At 44.9% G+C, this 22,828-nt stretch overlaps 1 protein-coding gene across 16 annotated transcripts in view; it reads right to left on the bottom strand.

Annotated features, from left to right (window-relative positions):
- Window positions 1–22,828, bottom strand: part of LOC105478913 (piezo type mechanosensitive ion channel component 2) — a 475,658-nt gene that overhangs the window by 80,042 nt on the left and 372,788 nt on the right. For all 16 annotated transcript variants that reach the window (XR_985592.3, XR_011617161.1, XM_011736634.2 and 13 more), the window contains 9 exons: window positions 22,207–22,367; window positions 13,619–13,795; window positions 13,198–13,323; window positions 11,613–11,813; window positions 10,396–10,600; window positions 10,173–10,274; window positions 8,517–8,682; window positions 2,736–2,979; window positions 200–296 (listed from right to left, as the gene is read on the bottom strand). Coding sequence is in view for 14 of the 16 variants with exons in the window: in XM_011736634.2 (XP_011734936.1) it covers window positions 200–296; window positions 2,736–2,979; window positions 8,517–8,682; window positions 10,173–10,274; window positions 10,396–10,600; window positions 11,613–11,813; window positions 13,198–13,323; window positions 13,619–13,795; window positions 22,207–22,367 (1,479 nt within the window). In the remaining 2 variants the exon portion in view is untranslated. The remainder of the gene's footprint in view (window positions 1–199; window positions 297–2,735; window positions 2,980–8,516; window positions 8,683–10,172; window positions 10,275–10,395; window positions 10,601–11,612; window positions 11,814–13,197; window positions 13,324–13,618; window positions 13,796–22,206; window positions 22,368–22,828) is intronic.

Here is a 22,828-nt window from a genome sequence, read left to right as displayed (position 1 = left end):
GATCAAAGAGGCTTAGCATAAGGCATCTCATGTTATAGACAACAGATTCACAATGTACTACAGTTCTATAGCCTCCATCTGGAGATAACTGACCCCACTTTCATATCTTTATGTGCTTTGGCCCACTTTTAAAATTAGAACAATACAACTATCCTCCCTCTTCTGCCTTTCTGCTTCCACATTTGCTTTTCATACTTACGCATTTGATAGCCTTTGACTGTGCAGGCCAGGCTGAAAGCTTGGATCAACCAACAACTGTTGTGCACCAGTGTTCCAATGTATCCACATGCTCCTATCTGAAAAACAAAAGAGGGGGATAATTCTGAAGCTCTGCACCCAGAAAAAAATGTGGTGTTTTATGATCCCAATGTGTGCAAGAATTCACAAGGTCTCAGTGATAATGATTCCAGGAGATGCCAATTGTACCTAAACATTCAGTCACCTTGTGATGCTGCTTCAGAAGTAGTAAATTCCTGGGAAAAATTAAACCGAACGAGTAAAGGAAAGGTCTTTCATGTAATGTTTTCTGTACTTGGAAGCACCAGTTTGTCAAGAGGAAGTCTTGGACGATCACAGAAATAAATCCCAACTCTGTGATAATTAATGGGTGTGCACTGAACCCTAGGACTTGGACTTTGGTGCAGTTATTTTCTTACAAGCAAGACAAATATAACCTATGCTGTTCCCTGGAGGTCATCCCAGACCTAAGCTACAGGGTGTAGCTCTTAGAACAGAACAGAGTATGTGCTTTGTGTCTTGTTTGACCAATTCTCTCGGTAAAGGAATATTTTTTTTGTAAATTGGCAGGTGGTTATCTCATAACAATGAATTTTTTGTTACAGTTAAGTTTAAATCCTGAGCTGAAAAATGTTTAAACAAGTATGAATCATTGCAAGCCAATACATAAAGGTGACAGCTACATTGTGTATGTTTCCTGGGAACATGTGAGGGAGGAGAATATCATTAGGATTTGCTCCCACAGCAGCGGTTACTCAGTATGGATTCCCCAGCCCTGGGAATATTCCAGTCCTACACCGTCATGTCCTGCTTTTGTTCCTGTTTTCCAGGCTAAAAATGCCTCCCCTCTTTGTCTCCCTGCAGACCCTTCAATCTATTTATGAGGCTCTGATAAGTTCAAATGGCATCACCTCCAGGAAGCTTCTTCCCAGCTTATCTAAGCAAGATATTAGGCATCCTTTTTTCTCCTTTGTTTCTCAAAAACGTTGTAATAATTATTTAACAGATTGCATCATAATTATTTATAAGTAGGTCTACCTTCCTTTTTAGAATGTGAATTCTTTGAGGGCAAAACCTGAGAACTGTTTATCTCTTTTTCTTCAATACATCAAATAGTGCTCAGCAAAAAACAGGTCTACAATACAAGTTTACAGAATGAATGAATGAACAAACTTTGAATCCACACATTTCCCAAGCGTGGCTGTGAAATCAGCCTCTGGCAACAGATTCCTCACCATCAGACCGGCTTTAGAATGAACCAGCGTTCTGTTGTCCTGTCTCATGCTCTCTCCAGCAACTCTCAATGCTACTCCAAATGTAAATTGATGTCAGAGGGGTAAAAGTGACCAATAAAAGTCACTTTCACCATCACCTAGAAGATTAACCTTTCAATGGACTTCAGACAAAATAAATTATCCAAATACCTATTCATGGCTACAGAAACATGGCTTTCCAAGACTTCTAGACACAGTGATACACGTGCCCCCGCCAAAAATCAAGGAGATATCACAACTGAATTGCCTGGTGAGCTCATCCCTAAGCAGCTAGGAAGGAAGAAGCAGAAGATACTTCCTCACTGCTCTCTCAGTGCAACAGCAGTTACAGCCTGGGAGACACTGGCACAGGGATGAACTTTAAGTGAGCGCCAGTCAGAGAGCTGTTAACTCCTTCAGCTAAGGAGAGGTTGTTGCTTAATTTCCTGCAGCACTAAGTCACTGAAATGGTGTCACTGTGTCCTGATAGGTTGAAGCGACTCTGGAATCACCAGTGGGCAGTGTGGGTTACATGTCATGTTAGGGGAAGAGTTGTGTTCTGAGACATAGCTACTTCAGAGCAGAGCAGCCAAGCTTTGTCGGGGCCTGGTGTGTGGGGAGGGGGGGTTCCCTCAACCTTACATGGCTCTAGCTGTGTCCTAATCAGAATGTCTATACTCAGAAACAGCCAGACAGAAAGCTGCATTTTCTCTTCTATCTGCCCACATCTTATGAGTACATAAAACATTCTTGCCTGCAATAGCCCATTCCACCTCATTCCCTACCCCACGCAGTATCATAGAGAACCACGCCCATTGTATCTCACACTTCTACAGCTCTTTCTAGATAAGAGGGTTGCTTTTTGCCGACAGAATACAGCTTTTGAAAAGATTCAATGGCTCGAATTCAGCTCTTAACAGGGCCACTTCATAACTCATACTGGGAGTGATGACAAATTGTCCCTCAGAAGAGACAGAATTTTAATTAGTAAAAGACATTTTAGAATTTATTCCTATGAACACATATCCTTTAGCCATGTGACCTTGAAATGGTGCAAATGAGCCAAAAAGATTCTGTTTAATGTGGCAACACAGAGAAGAATAAATGGCTTTTCAATTCTGAATTTGCAGCATCTTATTTGGGGCTTTTAAGAGAGCAACACGACAAGCACTGGGCTTTTAATAACCACCGAGTGGATTGTTTACTCTTACACGGAAACTGTGTTATGCAGTGGGAACCACTTACTGACAGGATATTTTTCATCGTAATCACAAAAACGTTGTATGCGATCAGCCAGTCCCAGTAGCGCAGGATGCTCTTGATGGGTTTCAACAGCAAATCGCCCCCAAAGAGCAGGAAGTAGAAACAGGCCACCAGGTACCCCATGCAAAAGATGCTGATCCTGGTGGTCCCAGTGATGAAGATGATGGTGAGCACGAACCAGAAGAGGTAGCTGAAGACGATCACTTTGGACATGTCTAAGTAAGATCTGGAAAACAAAGCCAATGACAAAAGGACAACAACAACAAAACAAACAAAAGCAAAATCAGGAAAGTCTTTAACAAGGGAAGAAATTCATGCTCTCTACTGCACCTCGCAAATCAGACTGTGAGTTTTCATTTCATCCTGCTATCTAGGAAACCCTCAAATAGTAATAGACCAATAGATGAGTTGTGGAAACCGTGTGTACGCTTCTCGTCACCTTATTCAGGCCAAATTTCTCACAAACAACATTTTCTGCCTACCACTTGAGTACTCAAAATTCTCCTTTCTGTTTCTGTGGGAGGCATGAATAATTGTATGGCAAAAGAAATTCTAAGATACAGATGCCTTCTGGCTAGTGAAAGAAATGTTAAGAATGGATGAACTAGAAGTTAAACAAATTTATATTGAACACAAAGGTTTTATTACAGGTGGAAATCTTTCCCTACACATGGGAGGAGGCGATTCTGAGCAACTATCCACAGCCATGGTGAGGCTTTTTTGTTCTTTCCAATACTCTGTTTTTGGAGGTCCTCGGGCTGAGTCAGGATTCCCTTTGCGGGCCACCCATCCCTGCTGCTTTCCTCATGGAAGGTGAAGCCAGCGTTCAGGTGTCAGTCTTGCAACAAGCAGCAGCTCTAGCCTGCGGGTCAATGTTATCTGACAGGAGTCACACCTATAGGCCAAGCCCTAACTGCATTTCTTGATTAGAACTTTTTGGTTTTGGGGGTTTTGCCTTGGTAGTTTCTTTTGGCACATGTGGGAAGAAGCAGAGGAGAACCAATTCTGGATTAATTCTTTGATTAATGGGTTCTTGTTTTGTAGGATGTTAGTGAGTAAACTGCTTAATAAAATATGCACCACACTTGAGCTATTCAGCATCATTAGGGGATGATTCTGAGTTGTACCTTGGTACATTTCTCAGACAAGTAAACTTTTACCCTTTACCCTTTTTAAAGTAAAACGCTTAAATATGTTTATAATTCTTTTTTCTAAAATATATAAACCCTTCCTTGACTTCATAATGGAGAGTGAATGAAATGTCAGTATCTCCCTGTATCCCTGGATCATCACAAATAAAGGTAGTGATTTGTATGAGCCTAGGGGCCTTCTGAAGTGTGTGTGGTTTTAATTCAGTGGAATTGGGCTGCTGCCATTTTGAGTGTATGTGCAGGCCCATGTGTGACTGTGAGTACAGCTTATTCTTTCCATAACGTTCCTTCCTGGCCTGCAGCAGTCAATTCCCGCTTTACCAGCCCTGGCCTTCACATCTTGGCGCTGAACCCACTTTGGGTCCTGAATTCATAAAACTAAGCTTGTGAGGAGAACATGGAAAACATCAATAAACATGCTTCAAAGAAGAGCCTTAAGGATTTCTGAATAGAGAGACTGAACCCTGGTGACAGGTACTGTGGCTAAGGGGCCACCTAACTCTCAGGGCTCTGGCCGCTTTCCAGAGATCCCAGGGTGCTGTGGAGCTGAGCCCTGTTGGAGAGGAAGAGGGGAGCACGGCTGTGCTTCTGACCAGTAAGCATGTGCGCTGGCTTCCTACTCACTGCTGTGGCATTTGACAGGTCACTTCCTGAGGGGGGTCACTTTGCTGGCAGTCCTCATTGAGAAACAGAACAACAATTTGAAATAACTAAAGCAAAAATCAGCTTTAAAAATCAATGGCACACAAAAGCTTTCCATTGGAGTTATGATTTAGGTTTTTCATGAATACACTGAAAATACTTATGTTCCCTTTGCAATAGTAAATATTGGGCTGGACTGATTGTTTTCTTAGCATCACAGAGAAGAGGTAAAAATGGAAGTCTTACCTTAGATCAGTGCCTAGTTTAGTACTTAATTCACAAATAGAATGGTCAAGTCCATATAGCATATTGTTTTAAAGCAAATTCACTTCCTGATTTACTCAATTTATATCGAGCCTCTCGTGCTACCAAAAGGCACACAAGTGCTTAAACATTGATTTGGGAGCTGGATTGCTTGAGTTCCAATCCCAGTTCTCCTGTGGCCTACGTCTCATCTCGTCGCTGCAGTTTCCTCCTCTCCACAATGGGGATAACAGCATGACCTCCTTGGGCTGGGGTAAAATGGCTCCATGTGTGCAAAGCCTGGACCAGAGCCTGGTGCAAAGGCAGTAGCAGGTGACTGACAGTTATCTGTATTGGTATATGCATTATGGGCCGAGAACTGTAAGTGGGGGATGGGGACAAATACAAAAGCAAGTTAGACGTGATCTTCACCCTAAGGCTACACCTTAGAAGTGGGGATAAGACGGGTTCTTCAGGTACCAACACCAGTCAGAAGATGATCCACACCATGTAAACAGGAATCTCTGGAAGACTGGAAGCTGGAGAGTGACTCCATGTGTGGGGTCGGCCAGCTCGGGTACTATCAGTGTACTACCTCCACATGGATGGCATGTGTGCCGTGACTGCATGAGCCTCTCACTGCAACCTCGTGTGGCTCAATAGGGCAGACACTAATCAGTGAGGATGAGAGGTTAGGAAATTAGTCCCATGACATACAGCTAATAAGGGGGTATCAAAAGTCACAGCAGCTTCCTCAGATAGCTGACTACAGTGGGCAGCTGAGTGGAGTCTTAGAGGCACTGAAAGACCGAAGATCTGACTGCAGAGGCAGAGTGGGCCTGCCCTCCATGAAGTTGGCCTTGGGTGACAAAATCTCAACATGGAAACCCAGGGAATGCAGAAAGGGTGAATGCATGGTGAAAGGTCAAGCATGGTTTAAACACAAATACTGTGAGGGAAACACGGCCCAGATCAGCTGTTATGAGGCTGGGTAGAATGGTGGAGGACAGAAAAGCTGCTAGGGAGACCTTGCATGGCCACAGGGGAGACACTGCTCAAGAAGAGCACAGGCACAAGATGGAATCTAGGGAGCCATTCCTCCTTAGTGCCCAGTGAATATAGGAAGTGAGGACGAGGAACAAGGGATGAGGAGGAGAGATGCGAGATGAGGAAAACGAATGGAGGATGAGGAGGAGGGATGGGGAATAAGGATGAGGGATGCAGGATGAGGAGGAGGGATGGGGATAAGGATGAGGGATGGAGGATGAGGAGGAGGGATGGGGGATAAGGATGAGGGATGGAGGATGAGGAGGAGGGATGGGGATAAGGATGAGGGATGGAGGATGAAGCGGAGGGATGGGGGATAAGGATAAGGGATGGAGGCTGAAGAGGAGAAATAGGGGATGAGGAGGAGAAATAGAGGATGAGGAGGAGGCATGGAAGATGAGAATGAGAAATGGAAGAGAATGAGGGATGGGGATAAGGATTAGTGATGGGGATTGAGGATGAGCGATGGAGGATGAGGAGGATAAATAGAGAATGAGGATGAACTATGGGGATGAGGATGAGGGATTAAGGATAAATAGGAGGACTGGAAGATGAGAATAAAAGATGGGGATAAGGGAAAGGGGATGAGGATGAGCTATGAGGATGAGACTGAGGAATGAAGAATGAGGAGGATGAATGGAGGATGAGAATGAAGGATGAAGAAGGAGGAGGGATAGGGATAAGGATGAGGGATGGGGGCAAGAATGAGCTATGGAAATGAGGATGAGGGATGGAAGATGAGTAGGAGGAGTGGAAGATGAGAAGGAGGGATGAGGATGAGGCAGAGGCAAGAGGGATGAGGAGGAGGGATGGGAGATAAGGATAAACTATGAAGATGAGGATGAGGGATAAAGGATGAGAATGAGGGGTGAAGATGAAGAGGAGGGATGCAGGATGAGAGAAATGGAGGATGAGGAGGAAGGATGGGGATGAGTAGGAGAACTGGGGGATGAGAATGAGCTATGGGGATGTAGATAAAGGATGAAAGATGAGGGCTGGGCGTGGTGGCTCACGCCTGTAATCCCTGCACTTTGGGAGGCCGAGGCGGGCGAATCACGAGGTCAGGAGATCGAGACCATCCTGGCCAACACGGTGAAACCCTGTCTCTACTAAAAATACAAAAAATTAACCGGGCGTGGTGGCGGGCGCCTGTAGTGCCTGTAGCTACTTGGGAGGCTGAGGCAGGAGAATGGTGTGAACCCGGGAGGCGGAGCTTGCAGTGAGCCGAGATCACGCCACTGCACTCCAGCCTGGGCGACAGAGCGAGACTCTGCCTCAAAAAAAAAAAAAAAAAAAAAAAAAAAAAAAAGAAAGATGAGGAGGGATGGAGGAGGAGAAAGATGGAGGAGGGATGGAGGGTGAGGAGGGGGGATGGCAGAGAAGGATGGATGGAGGAGGAGGAGGAGTGGGGATGAAGAGCTATGAGGATGAGAAGGAGGGATGCAGGATGAGAAGGAGAAATGGAGGATAAGGAGGAGGGATGGGGATAAAGATGAGCCATGGGGATGCGGATGAAGGATGAAAGATTGGGAGGAGGGATGAAAGATTAGGAGGAGGGATGGAGGATGAGGAGGAGGAATGGGGATAAGGATGAGGGATGAAGGATGAGAATGAGGGATGGAGATAAGGAAGGATGCAGGATAAAAAGGAATGTAGATACAAATGAGGGATGGAGGAGGAGAAGAAGGAATGGAAGATGAGGAAGAGGAATGGGAATGAAGATGAGCTATAGGGATGAGAAGGAGTAATGCAGGATGAGAAGAAGAAATGGAGGTGAGGAGGAATGGGGATAAAATGAGCTATGGGGATGTGGTTGAAGGATGAAAGATTAGGAGTAGGAATGGAGGATGAGGAGGAGAAATGGGGAAAAGGATGAGGGTTGGGGATAAAGTTGAGGGATGGAGAACATGGATGAGCTATGTGGATAAGAATGAGGGATAGAGGATGAGGAGGAAGGATGGAGATGAGAGGGAGGAAAGGGGGATGAGGATGTCCTATGGGAATGAGTATGAGGCATGGAGGATGGAGGGCAGCAGGATTAGGACTAAGAATGGGGATGAGGGATTAAGGATGAGTGGCAGGGATGGAGGATGAGAAGGAGGAATGGAGGGTGATGAGGAGGGATGGGGATAAGAATGAGAGATGGAGGATGAGAATAAGTGATGAAGATGAGGAAGAAGGCTGGAGGATGAGGAGGAGGGGTGGGGTTAAGAATGAGCTGTGGAGATGAAGATGAAAAATGGAGGATGAGTAGGAGAGACAGAAGACGAGGAGAAGGGATGAGGATGAGGGATGAAAGATAAGGAAGAAAGATGGGGGATGAGGAAGAGGGAGGGAAGATGAGGATGAGCTATGGGGATGCAGAGGAGGGATAAGAGATGAGCGGGAGGACCCTCCACTGGAGAGCTGGTATCATTGGGACAAGTCAGCTTTGGTCTGAACAAGAGGAGGATGACTGAGGCCATAAAGAGGTGGTTTACACGGACAAAAGCAGGTGCAGTGCTGTAATTCAGAGGCTCAGCCTCCAGGCTGCTGACTCACACTGTCCAGCATTTATTAGCTTTAGTGCATACAATTCAGCACATCTATTTCCAAAGTATAGCAGATAAAGTATAGAGGAGCAATGTAATGGAAATACACACATGAAAGTGGCTTTTAGCAAATGTGAAGCTCTTGTTACCTGCAGTGAATAAAATCTGGCACAGGGTTGTGTTGGCTAAAGGAGGCCGCATCAAGGTTCATGCAGATCTCGACATTGTCACCTGCCATGATTCGCACTGCAGCCTTGTTCTCATCCTCAAAAATCTGCCGTTGTAAGGAGGCGCACAGAAGCAGCATGAAGTCATCTGGCAAGACAGAGGTGAGATCATGAAGCCACCTCACCCTCTTCCGATTTACATAATGCAACACACAGTCATCACACAGCAACAGCCCCTCCCCAGCTCCTAAGTGAGTTGTTTCCAAAGTTCATAGTAAAATTCATCCTGGAGTCCAATGTCGGGGCCAAGTCACACCTTCTCCACCTCGCAGGGCATAGAGTGACCACAGACACTCCAGGAGCTCACATGAGGAGTCTGGATTTTGTTTGCACATTGATGAGAGAAAGTATTGGGTGGTACTTACTAGTCTTCGTGAGTCTCTTAGAGCGCAGTGTTTATTTGCATTTACCTCCCACCAGTTTTAAGGAGGTCACTTAAGCAATTTCCCCATCTTTATCTTTTTATGTGTGGCAGATGCAGATATTCATTTTTCTTTTTCTTTTTCTTTTTTTTTTTTTGAGACAGAGTGTCGCCCAGGCTGGAGTGCAGTGGCTCGATCTCAGCTCACTGCAAGCTCCACCTCCTGGGTTCACGTCATTCTCCTGCCTCAGCCTCGCATGTAGCTGGGATTACAGGTGCCCGCCACCACGCTTAGCTAATGTTTTGTATTTTTAGTAGAGACAGGTTTTCACTGTGTTAGCCAGGATGGTCTTGATCTCCTGACTTCATGATCCACCCGCCTCGGCCTCCCAAAGTGCTGGGATTACAGGCGTGAGCCACTGCACCCGGCCTCATTTTTCTTTATCCTTTCCATCCCCCTTTCCATTTGCAACCAAAGATTCTCCCCAGAGCATAAGCCACACTACAGGCGTGGTGAGAGCAGGTGGAGGTGGTGGACCAGTGCCAGACAGTACAGAGCAGCCTGAGACAGCTGTCTTCCCAGCAACTGCCACAAAGGGCCTCAGGCCAAGCCTGCCTGACAGCCGGCACACAAGCTGCTTCCTTGCTTTTTAAATTAAACCTCAACTTGTTTAGGCAGGGCAGTCATTTGCATTTTCTGTAGCACCCAGTACTCTGGTCTTGGGGGAGCTGCTCTGACCTTTGGATCACCAGCTGCCCTGGGAAGGCCTTGGGGCTGCAGCCCAATTCTAGAGCAACTGAAATCTGGGAAGCATCTCCTAGCATCTGCTGCCCCATGTTCAGGGTTGATTTATCTGCATTGGGAGCAGAAACCACAAAGTCAGTAAACACAAAACACAAAGCCTTCCTCTCTGGTCTGTCTTTTGAAAAGTGGCTGCGTAGATGTGCGTGCGTGTGTGTGTGTGTGTGTGTGTGTGTTTTGGGGGAAGTGAAATTATGCAAGGGAATATGGTATTTCAAACATTGATTTATTATTTCGCAAGTGTAATAGGGTGAGTAGAAGCCATTAATGACCTGTGATCTTAATGCATAAGACAAGCCTTTACATGATTATGAAGTCTAGTGGAAGACAAAAGGCACTAATGCATAGCACGGAAGAATGATTAGCAGTGACCCCGGATACCAGCACTCCGTGGCCCTGCAGTGGAAACACTTACAGACAAGAAACACGGGGTTGGGCCGCACAATGAAATCGGGGAAGTACAGCCACTTTATGATGTTGTCATTGAAGCTGGCACCCTTGAATCTCCACGGGTAATCTGCAGGGAGGGAAGTGGCGAACAGCACAATCAATACTCTTCTTCACCACGCTTCTCCCAGCCGTCCACTCGGTAATGGCTTCTTCTAAAAGTAGACGGCTCCAGGGAGGGGCAGGCTCACCTCGGCAAGGAGCAGGTGGGATGCCGATGCAGATGAAATACTGGAAGGTGATGATGCATGCCAGGAAGCAGCAGTACTTGGGCCAGATCTCCGCGATGGCTTTCCTTCTGCGTCTATATAAGACAGCGATCAGCCAGCAGGCGTGGATCATGGCATAGAAATCCATTCGCTGGCCAATCACATTAACTGACATTAGGAAACAGGTCTGTGTAAAGATGAAAAGAGGCACAAAAAAAATAAATATATCAGACTTACGGGAAAGGGGACTGGTGATAGGTATCAGGTCTGTGTAGATGGCGGAGACCCACATCCCTCAGGGCCAGTCTGTCTGCACAGATTCACCAGTGCTTGCTCTTTTGAGTGTCTCAGGTGAAGACAGAAATACTGTACAGATTACTCCCAAGGGACAAACTGACTAAGTAGCTCTTATAATAACCACTTCAGACAATAAAGCCAACAGCAATTTTGATCTCCTCATGAAACATCACCATTCCTACTTCCTTCTATGAAGGCACAGGCACTATCACAACCATTTTAGGTTAAAACAGTTCATTTTGGCTGCAGCTTATGGTTTCAGAATGCACAGAGAGAAGATTAATATTTATTTATTATTAATTAATTAATTAATTTGAGATGGAATCTTGCTCTGTCACCCAGGCTAGAGTGCACTGGTGCAATCTTGGCTTACTGCAACCTCTGCCTCCCAGGTTCAGACAATTCTCCTGCCTCAGCCTCCCAAATACCTGGGATTACAGGCGTGCACCACCGTGCATGGATTATTTTTGTATTTTTAGTAGAGATGGGGTTCCACCATGTTGGCCAGGCTGGTCTTGAACTCCTGACCTCAGAAGCTCCGCCCACCTTGGCCTTCCAAAGTGCTGGGATTACAGGCGTGAGCCACCGCGCCCGGCCAGAAGATGAATACTTTATTCTTAATAAGAAACCTGTTAACATGGCAACTGATGGCCATGCATTTACATTGCTCTGGAGATCCAGAGAGGCCAAGGCACTGCTGTGGAGGGGGGTGTTCAGCACCTAGTCTTGGAAAACTTTCAGTCAAGCCAGTTAACCGTCAGTACAGATACTTTCTGTTCTTCTCAAGGAGACAGCTATCATGCCTGGAGATGTATCACAAGGTTCCAGTGGCCAATTGGCCAGAAGCAGTTTTTGAATTTTCATGGAAAAGAGAAATAAAACATGTCAGCAAGGAAACTCACCTCCAGACCGAATTTGTAGAAGAAGTAATTTATGAAATATTTGGCACAATTAATAAGTCCATCATCTAGATGTAGTCTTGTAATGTCATGAAAGATAGTTTTAGACACAGGGGCCGTCAGGTTGTTTCGACCTCGATAGTATTCCTGATGGCGGTAAATGGTGACTTCAAAGGCCAGGATAGCCAGCATCAGGAGGTTATTCTACAAAGCAAGGAAACACAACTGTGTCAGCCAGATGCTGTACGATTTGGTAATTTCAAGCAATTCCCATATTCTTCACAACTACAAGGACAATGTTTTCTAAAAGCTCACCTCTCTTAAACAGTTTTGAGCTCAATATTCATTTTCTCTGTCTTATTTATTGTGGCATTATCTCTATTAGAAAATCAGGCTAATTTCCAAAGTAATAGGATCTAGAATCTCCAGACATAAGATGCTGCTGCTCATTCCTATTTCTCAAAACTACACATCTCACACCAAGGAAGCAATTTCCAGTTATCCAAGGAGGGCAGTTCAGCCTTGTTTGTGACTGGAAGTGCAAAAACAGTACAGAGACCTCCTGGAAAATGCACCCAGCTGGAAGAACAGGAAGCTGCTTAGGGGGAAACTTTTGAACACCCCTGAAATCTTGCTACAGAGAGCAATAGATTGAGAAGCATGCTGACAACAGTAAAATAATAATAGTGATGATATAATGATTATTCAAGATAATGAAAACAGTTAACATTTATGGAACCATGGGTTCCAGACACGATTCAATCACCCTTTTCAAATACCAATTTGCTTTACCCTCATAACAGCTATTTACAGTGGCTACTAGTACAAAAGATATCTACCACGTGATGAAAAATCTAGAAGCTACACAAAGAAAATGGGATGCTTAATACATTTAAAAATCCCAGGTGCTGAGTGTAGAGGCTGTACCGTTAAATGCATTGCCAGTGTAACATGACTAGGACTGCTCAGATAATCCACAAAAATAAAACGTGAAAAGTCTGAAGCATGTTGTTTTCATTATGTTTGTATGGCTGTTTGTACTCAAGTTCCCTTTTATAAATATATGCTTTATTACTTCTAGATGTAATAGAGTCTCTTTATTAAAAACTATAGAGAAACAGAATTTACACAGCAAAAATGTCTTGTAAGGCTATATCCGCTTCTCAGAAATAATCACTATTGAGCATTTGGTCTACTTTACTCAATATTTTTCTTTGTGTCTAGAAGAGATCATACTATGCACAGTGTTTTGAAATTTGCTTTTTAAAAAACTTAATATATTTTAAACATGCTTCAATTCTAATGCACCCGTTGACCTTAATCTTGTAATGGTCTTAAAACGATTGTATAATGTTCCAATGAATGTATTTGTCACATTTTATTCAAGCAATCTCAGACCGTTTGGTCATTTTCTCTTTAACGTGCCATAATACTGATTTTAACACTTAGAGTTTGTTGCAAAGGTGATGCCAAATCCCACATGAGAATATGTGGTTACTATAAAATGTGATGTTGAGCGTCTCGGGGAAGAGTCCTGAGCTATTATATAGCGGTGTGGAGGCCCAAACTAAGCGCGACAAGCCGTTACCCTTAGGTAGACGAGCAGAGGCGAAGACTTTCGCAGGCCGACCCACTCTGTAGGATCGACAGGAGCACTGTAGAGCAGAGACTTGTTCAACTCATTAAGGGGGATGTTTGTTTGATTTTCATTTGGCTAAAAAGAAGAGAAAATGGAGTAAAAAAATAGCTTCACAGATTAGGAGAGCTCGGGTTATTTAGTCTTCAGCTTTGAGCAAACGGACAGTGGTGGGATGGGAGGGGCAGGCCCATCTCAGGGGAGACCTCAGTATGAGAGGAGGCTTAACACGGGGCCAGAGCACGACCAGGGAGAGGTGACTTACAAGCCCGGCCAGGCCAGGCCTAATGTGCTTGGGGATGGCGGTTCCCCAAGCATCTGCCTTGCTTTGCTAAAGGGCAGTCAGGAATACTCCCCTATCACCGAGGCTCACCAAGGAACAGTTAACAGAGAAGTTCTCAGGCTTAATGGTTTGGAGCTGGTACAACATTTTGCAGACGATGATCACACATGTCCAGACTGTGCAGACACTTGAAGCCAGACGGCGCAGCTTGGCGTACGGCAGAGCAAAAGCCCAAGAAATCAAAAATACATAGTTGAACAGAGACACCTGAAAACACACAACCAGAAATGGGGACAAAAATACGTAACATGGCATAACAAACAGGACATCCACAAAACAGGATGACTTGATTTACTCAGTTCAGCAAAAGTGGACTGGATTCCTAGCACGCGCACGGAATTGCCCTAGGTGCCGGGGTACTAAAGTAGGTGAGTTATGGTCTCACCCCTCGGGGACATTATGTCTTGTATGGCAGGTGATGTCACTATCCTGTAGCACTGGCTAAGCTATCGATGTGGGCAGGCTCCTGTGAGAGCATCCAGAAGGGTCCTTGGTCCAATGTGGAGGTCAGGAAGCATTTTCAAGAAGAAACAGTGCCTGAACTGAGCCAGGCCAAGAAAGACGAGAGGTGGATTCTTTAGGTAAAGGAGGCATGGGCGAAGGCAGGAAAGCATGAGCTAGTATGGTGGGGACAGGCGACAACAAACAACTGGAAAGTTCAGAGTTGAAAGTGTGAAGTGCAGCAGGAGGTGAGCCTGGAGGTGCAGCTATAGCCAAGTTCTGACGGATCCTTCTTACACCATGCTATGGCGCAGGAGCCCAGTCTTCAGAAAACGGAGAGCTGTGGAGGGGTATTACACTGGGAATTTGGAGGTAAGATTTGCTTCCCATTGAGATCAATGTAACTGACGAATGGAGGGTGCACTGTGGGGATTGGATGTGAGGTTAGGTGACCCACTCACATGCTGCTGCAATAGCCCAGGGAAGATGGGGAGGAGGCGCGAGTTCAAGATGGGAGGCAAAATTAGCTGGACTCGATGACTGATTGGCTTGGTGGGCCGGTGGGTAGGAGAGAAGGTTCAAGGAGTGACTCCCAGGTTTCCACTTGAGAGCCTGAGTGGGTAACAGTACCATGACTGACACAGCAGTGCTGACAGGGAAGCTGGTCAGAGCGGCAAGTTTATGAGCTCAGCTTGAACTGTTGACTTTGGACTGCATGCGAGTTCATTGATCAGGCCAGATGTTCTCACATTTCTAGCAATTCTGTAGTATAGTTAATAGGTCATCAGACAATTCTGTAGTATAGTTAATAGTTCATCGGACAGTATAGAAGGACCATCATCTTCTTCAGGCATGGGAAGTGCTCATTTATTCTGAATATTGTGAAAGTAATATTCTAGAAATGTTTAATATTATCAGGTAGAAATAACAGCATGCTCTCATTTGATACAACTAAACATGTACCAAGCATTGTGGGCTAAGCCTTGTGGGCTATAAGAGACATAGTTACCTACTTGGCTTATAAAATTATAAAAGAAGAGGCCGGGTGCGGTGGCTCATGCCTGTAATCCCAGCACTTCGGGAGGCTGAGGTCGGTGGATCACGAGGTCAGGAGTTCAAGACCAGCCTGGCCAAGATGGTGAAACCCCATCTCTACTAAAAATACAAAAAATTAGCTGGACTCGGTGGCAGGCGCCTGTAATCCCAGCTACTTGGGAGGCTGAGGCAGGAGAATCACTTGAACTCAGAGGGCAGAGGTTGCAGTGAGCCAAGATCGTGCTACTGCACTCCCCACCCTGGGTGACAGAGTGAGACTACATCTCAAAAAAAAAAAAAGTTAAAAAAACTATAAAAGAAGAAAATCTGGAGACTGCATGACAGTATTTAATTCTGCTATTTGTTACCTGTTATTCTTCTACTCAACTATTTGTCACTGTCCAATGCAAGGAACCTCTCTGAAAATTAAGTGCTGAAATATTAGGGTAGGAGGAGATGCCTTATAGAATTAATTGAAGATGAAAGAAACACTGTACATGGAAAGGCCCTGTAAACCATAACTCACTCATAAACATAATCAAAGTTACCTTTGAACAAAACAGACAGATTAGCGAACTGACTTCCTCTTTAGCCATCAGCAAGTGTCTCGTCAATTTGGATATTAAAAAGCAAACCCTATTAAAGAAGCTGTGAAATTAACTCTGTTATGTCTGTTACTATGTATCTAAAGCCTTTAGTATAAAGACAGCACAATTTATTCAGAACTTTCAATTTTCTGAGTGATGGGAAAAGAGAAGTAAAGATAGTAACTTTCATTAAGTCTTAACCAGGTTCAAGGTGACACATCCTTTGAGGATTCCCTGCCCGCAGGAGGCATGTGGGAGGGACAGATGGAGGCACAAAGGCACTTGGTGACAGCATAAGGGGACTGAGACCGGAAGAATAAATAGCAGTTAGACAGGCAAAAGAAAAAGCAGGTCCAAGGCCCTTCCAGACTTGGGAGAGCATGGGCTGCCCATCCTTGGAGAAGCAAGTGATTCATGGTGAGAGAAGTGTCATCTGAAACCTGTCAGAGGACTTTAAAACCCACCTGGCGTCCTAGACTGTCCAGGGATGGCAAAGGTGAAGTGGTCTGGGCTGGATCATGGGGGTCTTATACTACGTTATCGTGGGGATGAGAGGCAGCTGCTGCAAGGTTTGGGTAGAGGGCTCTCATGATCACGTCTACCCTGTGGGAAGACTATTCTGGCTGCATTGTGGAATATGTGTTGGAAAGAGAAAAGACTGGGAAAAGCTGGGAATCTGTAAGAGCAATCAAAAGGGGAGTGGAGGCAGAGGGAGTGAGTAGGTCACCTGAAAGTGCTTTGGGGCCACTCAAGAAGTAGGGTCAGGCCCAGCTGTCCCGTGGACACAGGGGCCTGGAGTTCAAAGAGAGCAGTGAGTTGACACAGATTTTAGGACTGGCAGCAGGTGAAGGGCAACTGAACCAGTCCTGTGCTTGTGAGCTAGTGAGCTCACCCATGACAGTCCAGAACAGACACAGGCTGTGGACAGAACCTGAGGAACACGCTGAGGAGGCTGGTGGGAAGGGCAGGAGGAGCCCAGGAACGAGACAGGAAGGGTCTGACGAAGCGGTGGGGAAGGGCCGGGAAGGTGAGCTGATGTTCAAAACAAAGAGGGAGAGCTTCAATGACAAGGAAAGGATCCCGAGTCCTCAGCATCCTAGAGAAGTCAAATTAGAGGACTAAAGAGCCTCTGTGAGGTGAATATTTTTATTTTATCATTTTACGAATAGAAACACTGGGGCTCAGTGAAGTATGATACTTCATTCCATAAAAATAGCAAGCCCAGTGCAAACCTCAGTGCGCCATGCCCTCTCACAGTTCTGTCATCTACAGAGATCATGATCTCATCATTTCCCTGATGGTAAGAATCTCATGGAAGGGAAGAAGAAAGGAGGAGGAAGAAGAGGAGGAGGAGGAGGGGGAGGAAGAAGGATAAGGAAGAAGAAGAGGAGGGAGAAAAGGGGAGATAGAAGGGGAAGCAGAAAAGAGGAGGGGAAGGGGAAGGAGAATTAGGAGAAGGAGGAGGAGGAGGAGGAGGACGATGACTATGACAAATACCTGGGCTACAACCGACACCTGATGAATTAGAATTTTAGGGAAATAGACACTGGTCCACATACATAACAAGTGTCCAGGTGATTCTTACTATCAAGGATTTTGAGAAACAGTTTTATGCCATAATGCTTTCCCAACAAAGCACTGTACACGGGTTGTCATCCTATCTGAATATAACCTTGTGGGGCATGAGGGCCCTGCCTCGAGGGAAGGGGCCTCTGAGAACCCAAGCCTTCTGGTCCCTGCACTTACCCATCCCTGGCTTCCCTCCCCCAAAGGACCTGGGCTGCAACTATCACCTCCAGGTTGCAACCACTTGCAAGAGATACTCCTCCCTGTGCAGCCAGTGCTCACTGTGGACACCTCTAGCACAGCAGTTATTATCACTTTTAGTTTTCTTTGGCAGCCATTCCCATCCCATTCCCATCAGGCTGTGAGCTAAGACAAGTGTGTCTTTCAAGCTACTGCACCAGCACCTAGCACCATGTACACATTCACTTTATTGTGAGTTCTTTTTTTTTTTTTTGAGACGGAGTCTCGCTCTGTTGCCCAGGCTGGAGTACAGTGGCGTGATCTCCGCTCACTGCAAGCTCATGCCATTCTCCTGCCTCAGCCTCCCCAGTAGCTGGGACTATAGGCGTCCGCCACCACACCTGGCTAAATTTTTGTATTTTTAGTAGAGACGGGCTTTCATTGTGTTAGCCAGGATGGTCTCGATCTCCTGACCTTGTGATCAGCCTGTCTTGGCCTCCCAAAGTGCCGGGATTACAGGCCTGAGCCACCACGCCCGGCCTATTGTGAGTTCTTAAAAAAGGCTCAATGAATGCTTAGTGAGAGCGAAAATATAACAATAATGACGAAACCTCAACTGACAAGAAGGAGAAACCTCAGGTTTGCAAAGTCCTTTTATTATCTTCTTTCCTTCCTTCCTTCCTTCATTCATGGAGCTTCTCCAACTGGCCAGGCCCCCGGGGAAATGCTGAGGTGCTAACAGAAAGTGTGGCCTCTTCCTCAAGATTCACCTGACCTCACAGAGCTGTCCAACAGCCTTTGGAATTAGAAAGTAGCTGTGTATTTCAAAAGGAGAAGAAAATGTTGTATGTATTTTATATATATATAATATATATATTTAAATCTAGATTATTCCAAAGCAGTGTCACTTCTGAATAAGATGTTGATGTAAAATAAATGTTTCACTAACCATTTCTTTTCCAGCAGCTTCTTCTTTTCCAGATGCTTCATGATGATAACTTCGAAAAGGTTTAATATTTGCAGGAGAGATGAACCCAAAAGTTGTGAAAACAAGCACCCTTACTGAGGCCTTGGGTAAGGATGTCTTGAACCCAAAGCTGCCACAGCTCCTGAAGAGCTTTCTTTGTGGAGAGGGGCTGCGTCCTGCCTGTCCCCCGCCCAGTGCCAAGATGATGGGGCAGGTGGAGATGCAGGGAGGAGAATGTCCTCTGTGCACAGCCCGAGTGAGGAGCTAATCACTCGGAGCCCGATGTGTGCACCTGGAGCTTGGGCACTGGTACCCGTGGGGCCTGAGAGATGAAGAGCTCTGGCTACAGGGTGCAGAGTCTCTCTGTCGGGCTCCCATGTGTGCAAGCAGAGCAGGGCCTGTGTGAGGGCAGCTCCTGGGCCTGATGGGAAGGCACAGAGCGCCCAGAGCTGCTCCGAGGCTGCAGGGAAAGCTGTCTGGAAGGGCAGCAGGACTCCACAGAGGACTCCAGGAGGAGAAGGAGCTGGGCAACCAGGGGCTGGGCAACCAGGGGCTGGGTACCGGTGCCGGCCAAGAGTGCCAGTGGGATGCCCCACCGAGGAGCCTCCAGGAGGGCAAGGGCAGGTTTACCCGCCAGCTGCCAGCCCAGAGCATGAGGCCATCATGGGATGGCACAGGCCAAGTCACAACATCCCCATCCCAGGGGGCCTTGCCCTGAGCCTGTGAGTCTGAGCTCCAGCCCAGGAAAGAATGAAACAAAAGAAGGACTAAAGAGCCTCTGTGAGGTGGATTTCTTTTTTTAAATAAAAACCTTCCTTACAGAAGTTAGGAAGGAAGGAGGTGTGGGTGAGAAAGAAAGGATCAGCTAGGAAAGGGGAGCTTCTACCTGCGGAGGGACCCGAGTCTCGATGATTCTCCGTGACTCCACAATTTTAACCACTGAAGTGAGATTTTGCTCACTTAAGTCACTGTAGGATTTTGTATTTCTTAGGAATGATCAGAAAGTGCGCTGAGTTCAGGGACACGGAGGAAAGTTTCCCTATAGGATGCATTTTAAAGGGACAATGAAGGTCTGCAGAGAAGTCTTTTGATTGCATGTCACCAAATTGATGGCTCAGTGTGCCAATTACATTAGACAGAGCCAGCGACGCACACACTGTCAAGAACCCAGAGACCAAAGCTTCAGGGCCAGAAACCCCATGCAAGTGAGGTGACATCACGTACAACACGAGCGGCCGAAACAATCTTACGGCGACGGGATTTGGCAGATGCTAGCAGCAGAAGGAGCAGGATTTCTATGCCTCATGTGTCTCTCACTTGTTTTAAAATTAAAGGTGAGAGAGATGAAATTAGGAATGAAAATTCTGAAAGTCTGCACAATGTGTCAGTCACAGAGAAGGGAGTGGTGATACTCTATGGAAGGCTGTTTTCCTAAGAGTGGAACACGGTAACTAGATATTTTGTTCACTTGATGGTCTGTTAACAAGGTTATGTCTGGGGACTCATTAAGGATAATGAAAAAAGTTGTCTGCCTTTTGTTTAGGATCTATAAGAAATTGCATCCTTTAACCCTTTTCTGATGGATAGATTGTACAACAGGATGGATTTATGACAGCAGATTCTCTGTCTGACTCCCATGAATTTCCTGTTCCCCCTAATGCCCACTCCCATCATTACACTGTCTGAACACGCCTTCACACCCCACAGCACAGCTTCTCATGAATCAGAAGGCATCTGTACCTCAGATTGGATTTCTTCAGAAATGGTCTTTGTGCATTTTTTGTCAAATGCCTTCTCTTGTTCTTTTCTATTTCTCTTTAATACCCTAACCCTCAAATTTTTATCTGAACTGTTCAATTCACCTCTACAGTTAAAATGCTTAAACTTTTGCTCTCAATGAATACAAATATTAGGATAGATTTGGGCTCCATTTAATGTATATGCCCCATGACTTAAGAATGCAGCCACTGCCCTAATATCCAGAATCTACAAAGAACTCAAACTTACAAGAAAATAAACCAAACAACCCCATCAAAAAGGGGGCAAAGGATATGAACAGACACTTCTCAAAAGAAGACATTTATGCAGCCAACAGACACATGAAAAAATGCTCATCATCACTGGCCATCAGAGAAATGCAAATTAAAACCACAATGAGATACTATTTCACACCAGTTAGAATGGTGATCATTAAAAAGTCAGGAAACAACAGGTGCTGGAGAGGATGTGGAGAAATAGGAACACTTTTACACTGTTTGTGGGACTGTAAACTAGTTCAACCATTGTGGAAAACAGTGTGGTGATTCCTCAAAGATCTAGAATTAGAAATACCATTTGACCCAGTCATCTCATTACTGGGTATATACCCAAAGGATCATAAATCATGCTGCTATGGAGACACATGCACACGTATGTTTATTGCGGCACTATTCACAATAGCAAAAGCTCAGAACCAATCCAAATGTCCATCAATGATAGACTGGATTAAGAAAATGTGGCACATATACACCATGGAACATTATGCAGCCATAAAAAAGGATGAGTTCATGTCCTTTGTAGGGACATGGATGAAGCTGGAAACCATCATTCTCAGCAAACTATCTCAAGGACAAAAAACCAAATACCACATGTTCTCACTCATAGGTGGGAATTGAACAATGAGAACACTTGGACACAGGAAGGGGAACATCACACACCGGGGCCTGTTGTGGGGTGGGGAAACGGGGGAGTGATAGCATTAGGAGATATATCTAATGTAAATGACGAGTTAATGGGTGCAGCACACCAACATGGCGCATGTATACATATGTAACAAACCTGCACGTTGTGCATGTGTACCCTAGAACTTAAAGTATAATAATAATAAAAAAATACTTAAAGGAATAAAAGTAACTTTCAAAAATAATTAAAATTCTAAAAAAAAAAAAAAAAAAAAAGAATGGAGTCGCTGCCATTTCCCCCACAAATCTCACAGAGAGGGGCTTCTGTTTTCATTCCCACTTGGCAATGATCCCCTGCCCATTTCAGACGGTTTGTATGAACTGGGGCAGAAGTTCTAGTTTAGACTATAGAGCTCAAATTAAGGTTCATCTCTTAGCTACCTATTTGTGAAACGTTTTAGGTTTGTAGTGTTGTAGCTGTGACATTTTACTGTTATATATGTAACTTTTTAAAGATTATAGGCAGTACTTCCTTGATTAATTTTTAGAGGGCAAAGACTTCTTGAATTGTAACCAACTCAGAAATAGTCCAGGCATACAGAAGTATGCAAATGCTATTTGTTGAATAAAAGGAAAGAAAGCTAATTTCTCTGCAGTGAACATTAAATAATCTGTTGGCTGGATGATGACTCTCTTCTTTACAATCAAGGAAACAGAAGTGCAGTACAGGTGCATGGCTGAAGACTTTGTGTTCTGTCTCAAGAAATCCAATAGTAAACAAGGTGAGCTCTACTAAAGATTTTCTTAGATTTTGGAAACTGAGCTTTCTCCTTGGTAACGTAAACTGGAATGCTCCTGTTTTCCTTGGAGAATTTAGGGAGATAGATTCCCATAGGCAGGGGCAGAAGGGCAGCCTGCTCTCACACACTTCCCTAAGGACTAGATGAAAATAAGTAGCGTTTGTAATATGACCAAGCCAATGAGAAACTCAGCCATGAGCCTCTTTCCTTTTTCTCAGTGCTCCTGACCCTCGGATTTCTGTAAGTGTAAGTACTTATCTTGGAGTCTTGATACCCTAATGTAATGGGGATTACATTAAAAAAATCATGGACAGCTGGAAAAGGAAAATGAGGACCTACTGTGTTTCTATTCAGCCTGATGATAGGACAAATGTTCACTTGCCTCTTTCACGGAAACCCAGATAATGTAAGAGGAAACGATTTTGATGATGTGCAACTCCAAAATCCACCACATGAACACCTGCAGCTTGTGGAAATACTCCAGGAATTTTAAGAAGAGCACAGTGAGGCGGTCAATCACCAGGTGCCATTTGTTCCTTAAATCTGCAAAACAGGAAGTACAGACAAGAGCGTAACATTTTTAAAACATTATCATTTAAAGCATATCTTGTCACTTTCAGGTTGGAATGAGAGGCTGCAAAATAATTATAGTGGATGAATTCTAAGAAAACCAAAATCTGGAATAAGGATGATATAAGAATCCCAAGTCATGATGACACAGATATCATAAATTGAGAGTTGGAGGGACAATGTGGCTTTTGTCTACCTTTTGATTAGTGTAAAGAAGGATTTTGACATTTCCTTCCTTCCTTCCTTCCTTCCTTTTCTGTCTGTCTCTCTCCCTCCTTTCTTTCTCTGACAGAGTCTTGCACTGTAGCTTAGGCTGGAGTGCAGTGGCATGATCAACATTATTTACTTTTCTTTCTTTCTTCCTTTTTTTTCCTTCCTTCCTTCCTTCCTTCCTTCCTTCCTTCCTTCCTTCCTTCCTTCCTTCCTTCCTTCCT

Source organism: Macaca nemestrina, chromosome 19, assembly GCF_043159975.1.
Source record: "Macaca nemestrina isolate mMacNem1 chromosome 19, mMacNem.hap1, whole genome shotgun sequence".
Classification (NCBI taxonomy): domain Eukaryota; kingdom Metazoa; phylum Chordata; class Mammalia; order Primates; family Cercopithecidae; genus Macaca; species Macaca nemestrina.
Note: the sequence above shows the minus strand (reverse complement) of the source record. Positions and strands in the feature narration are given on the sequence as shown.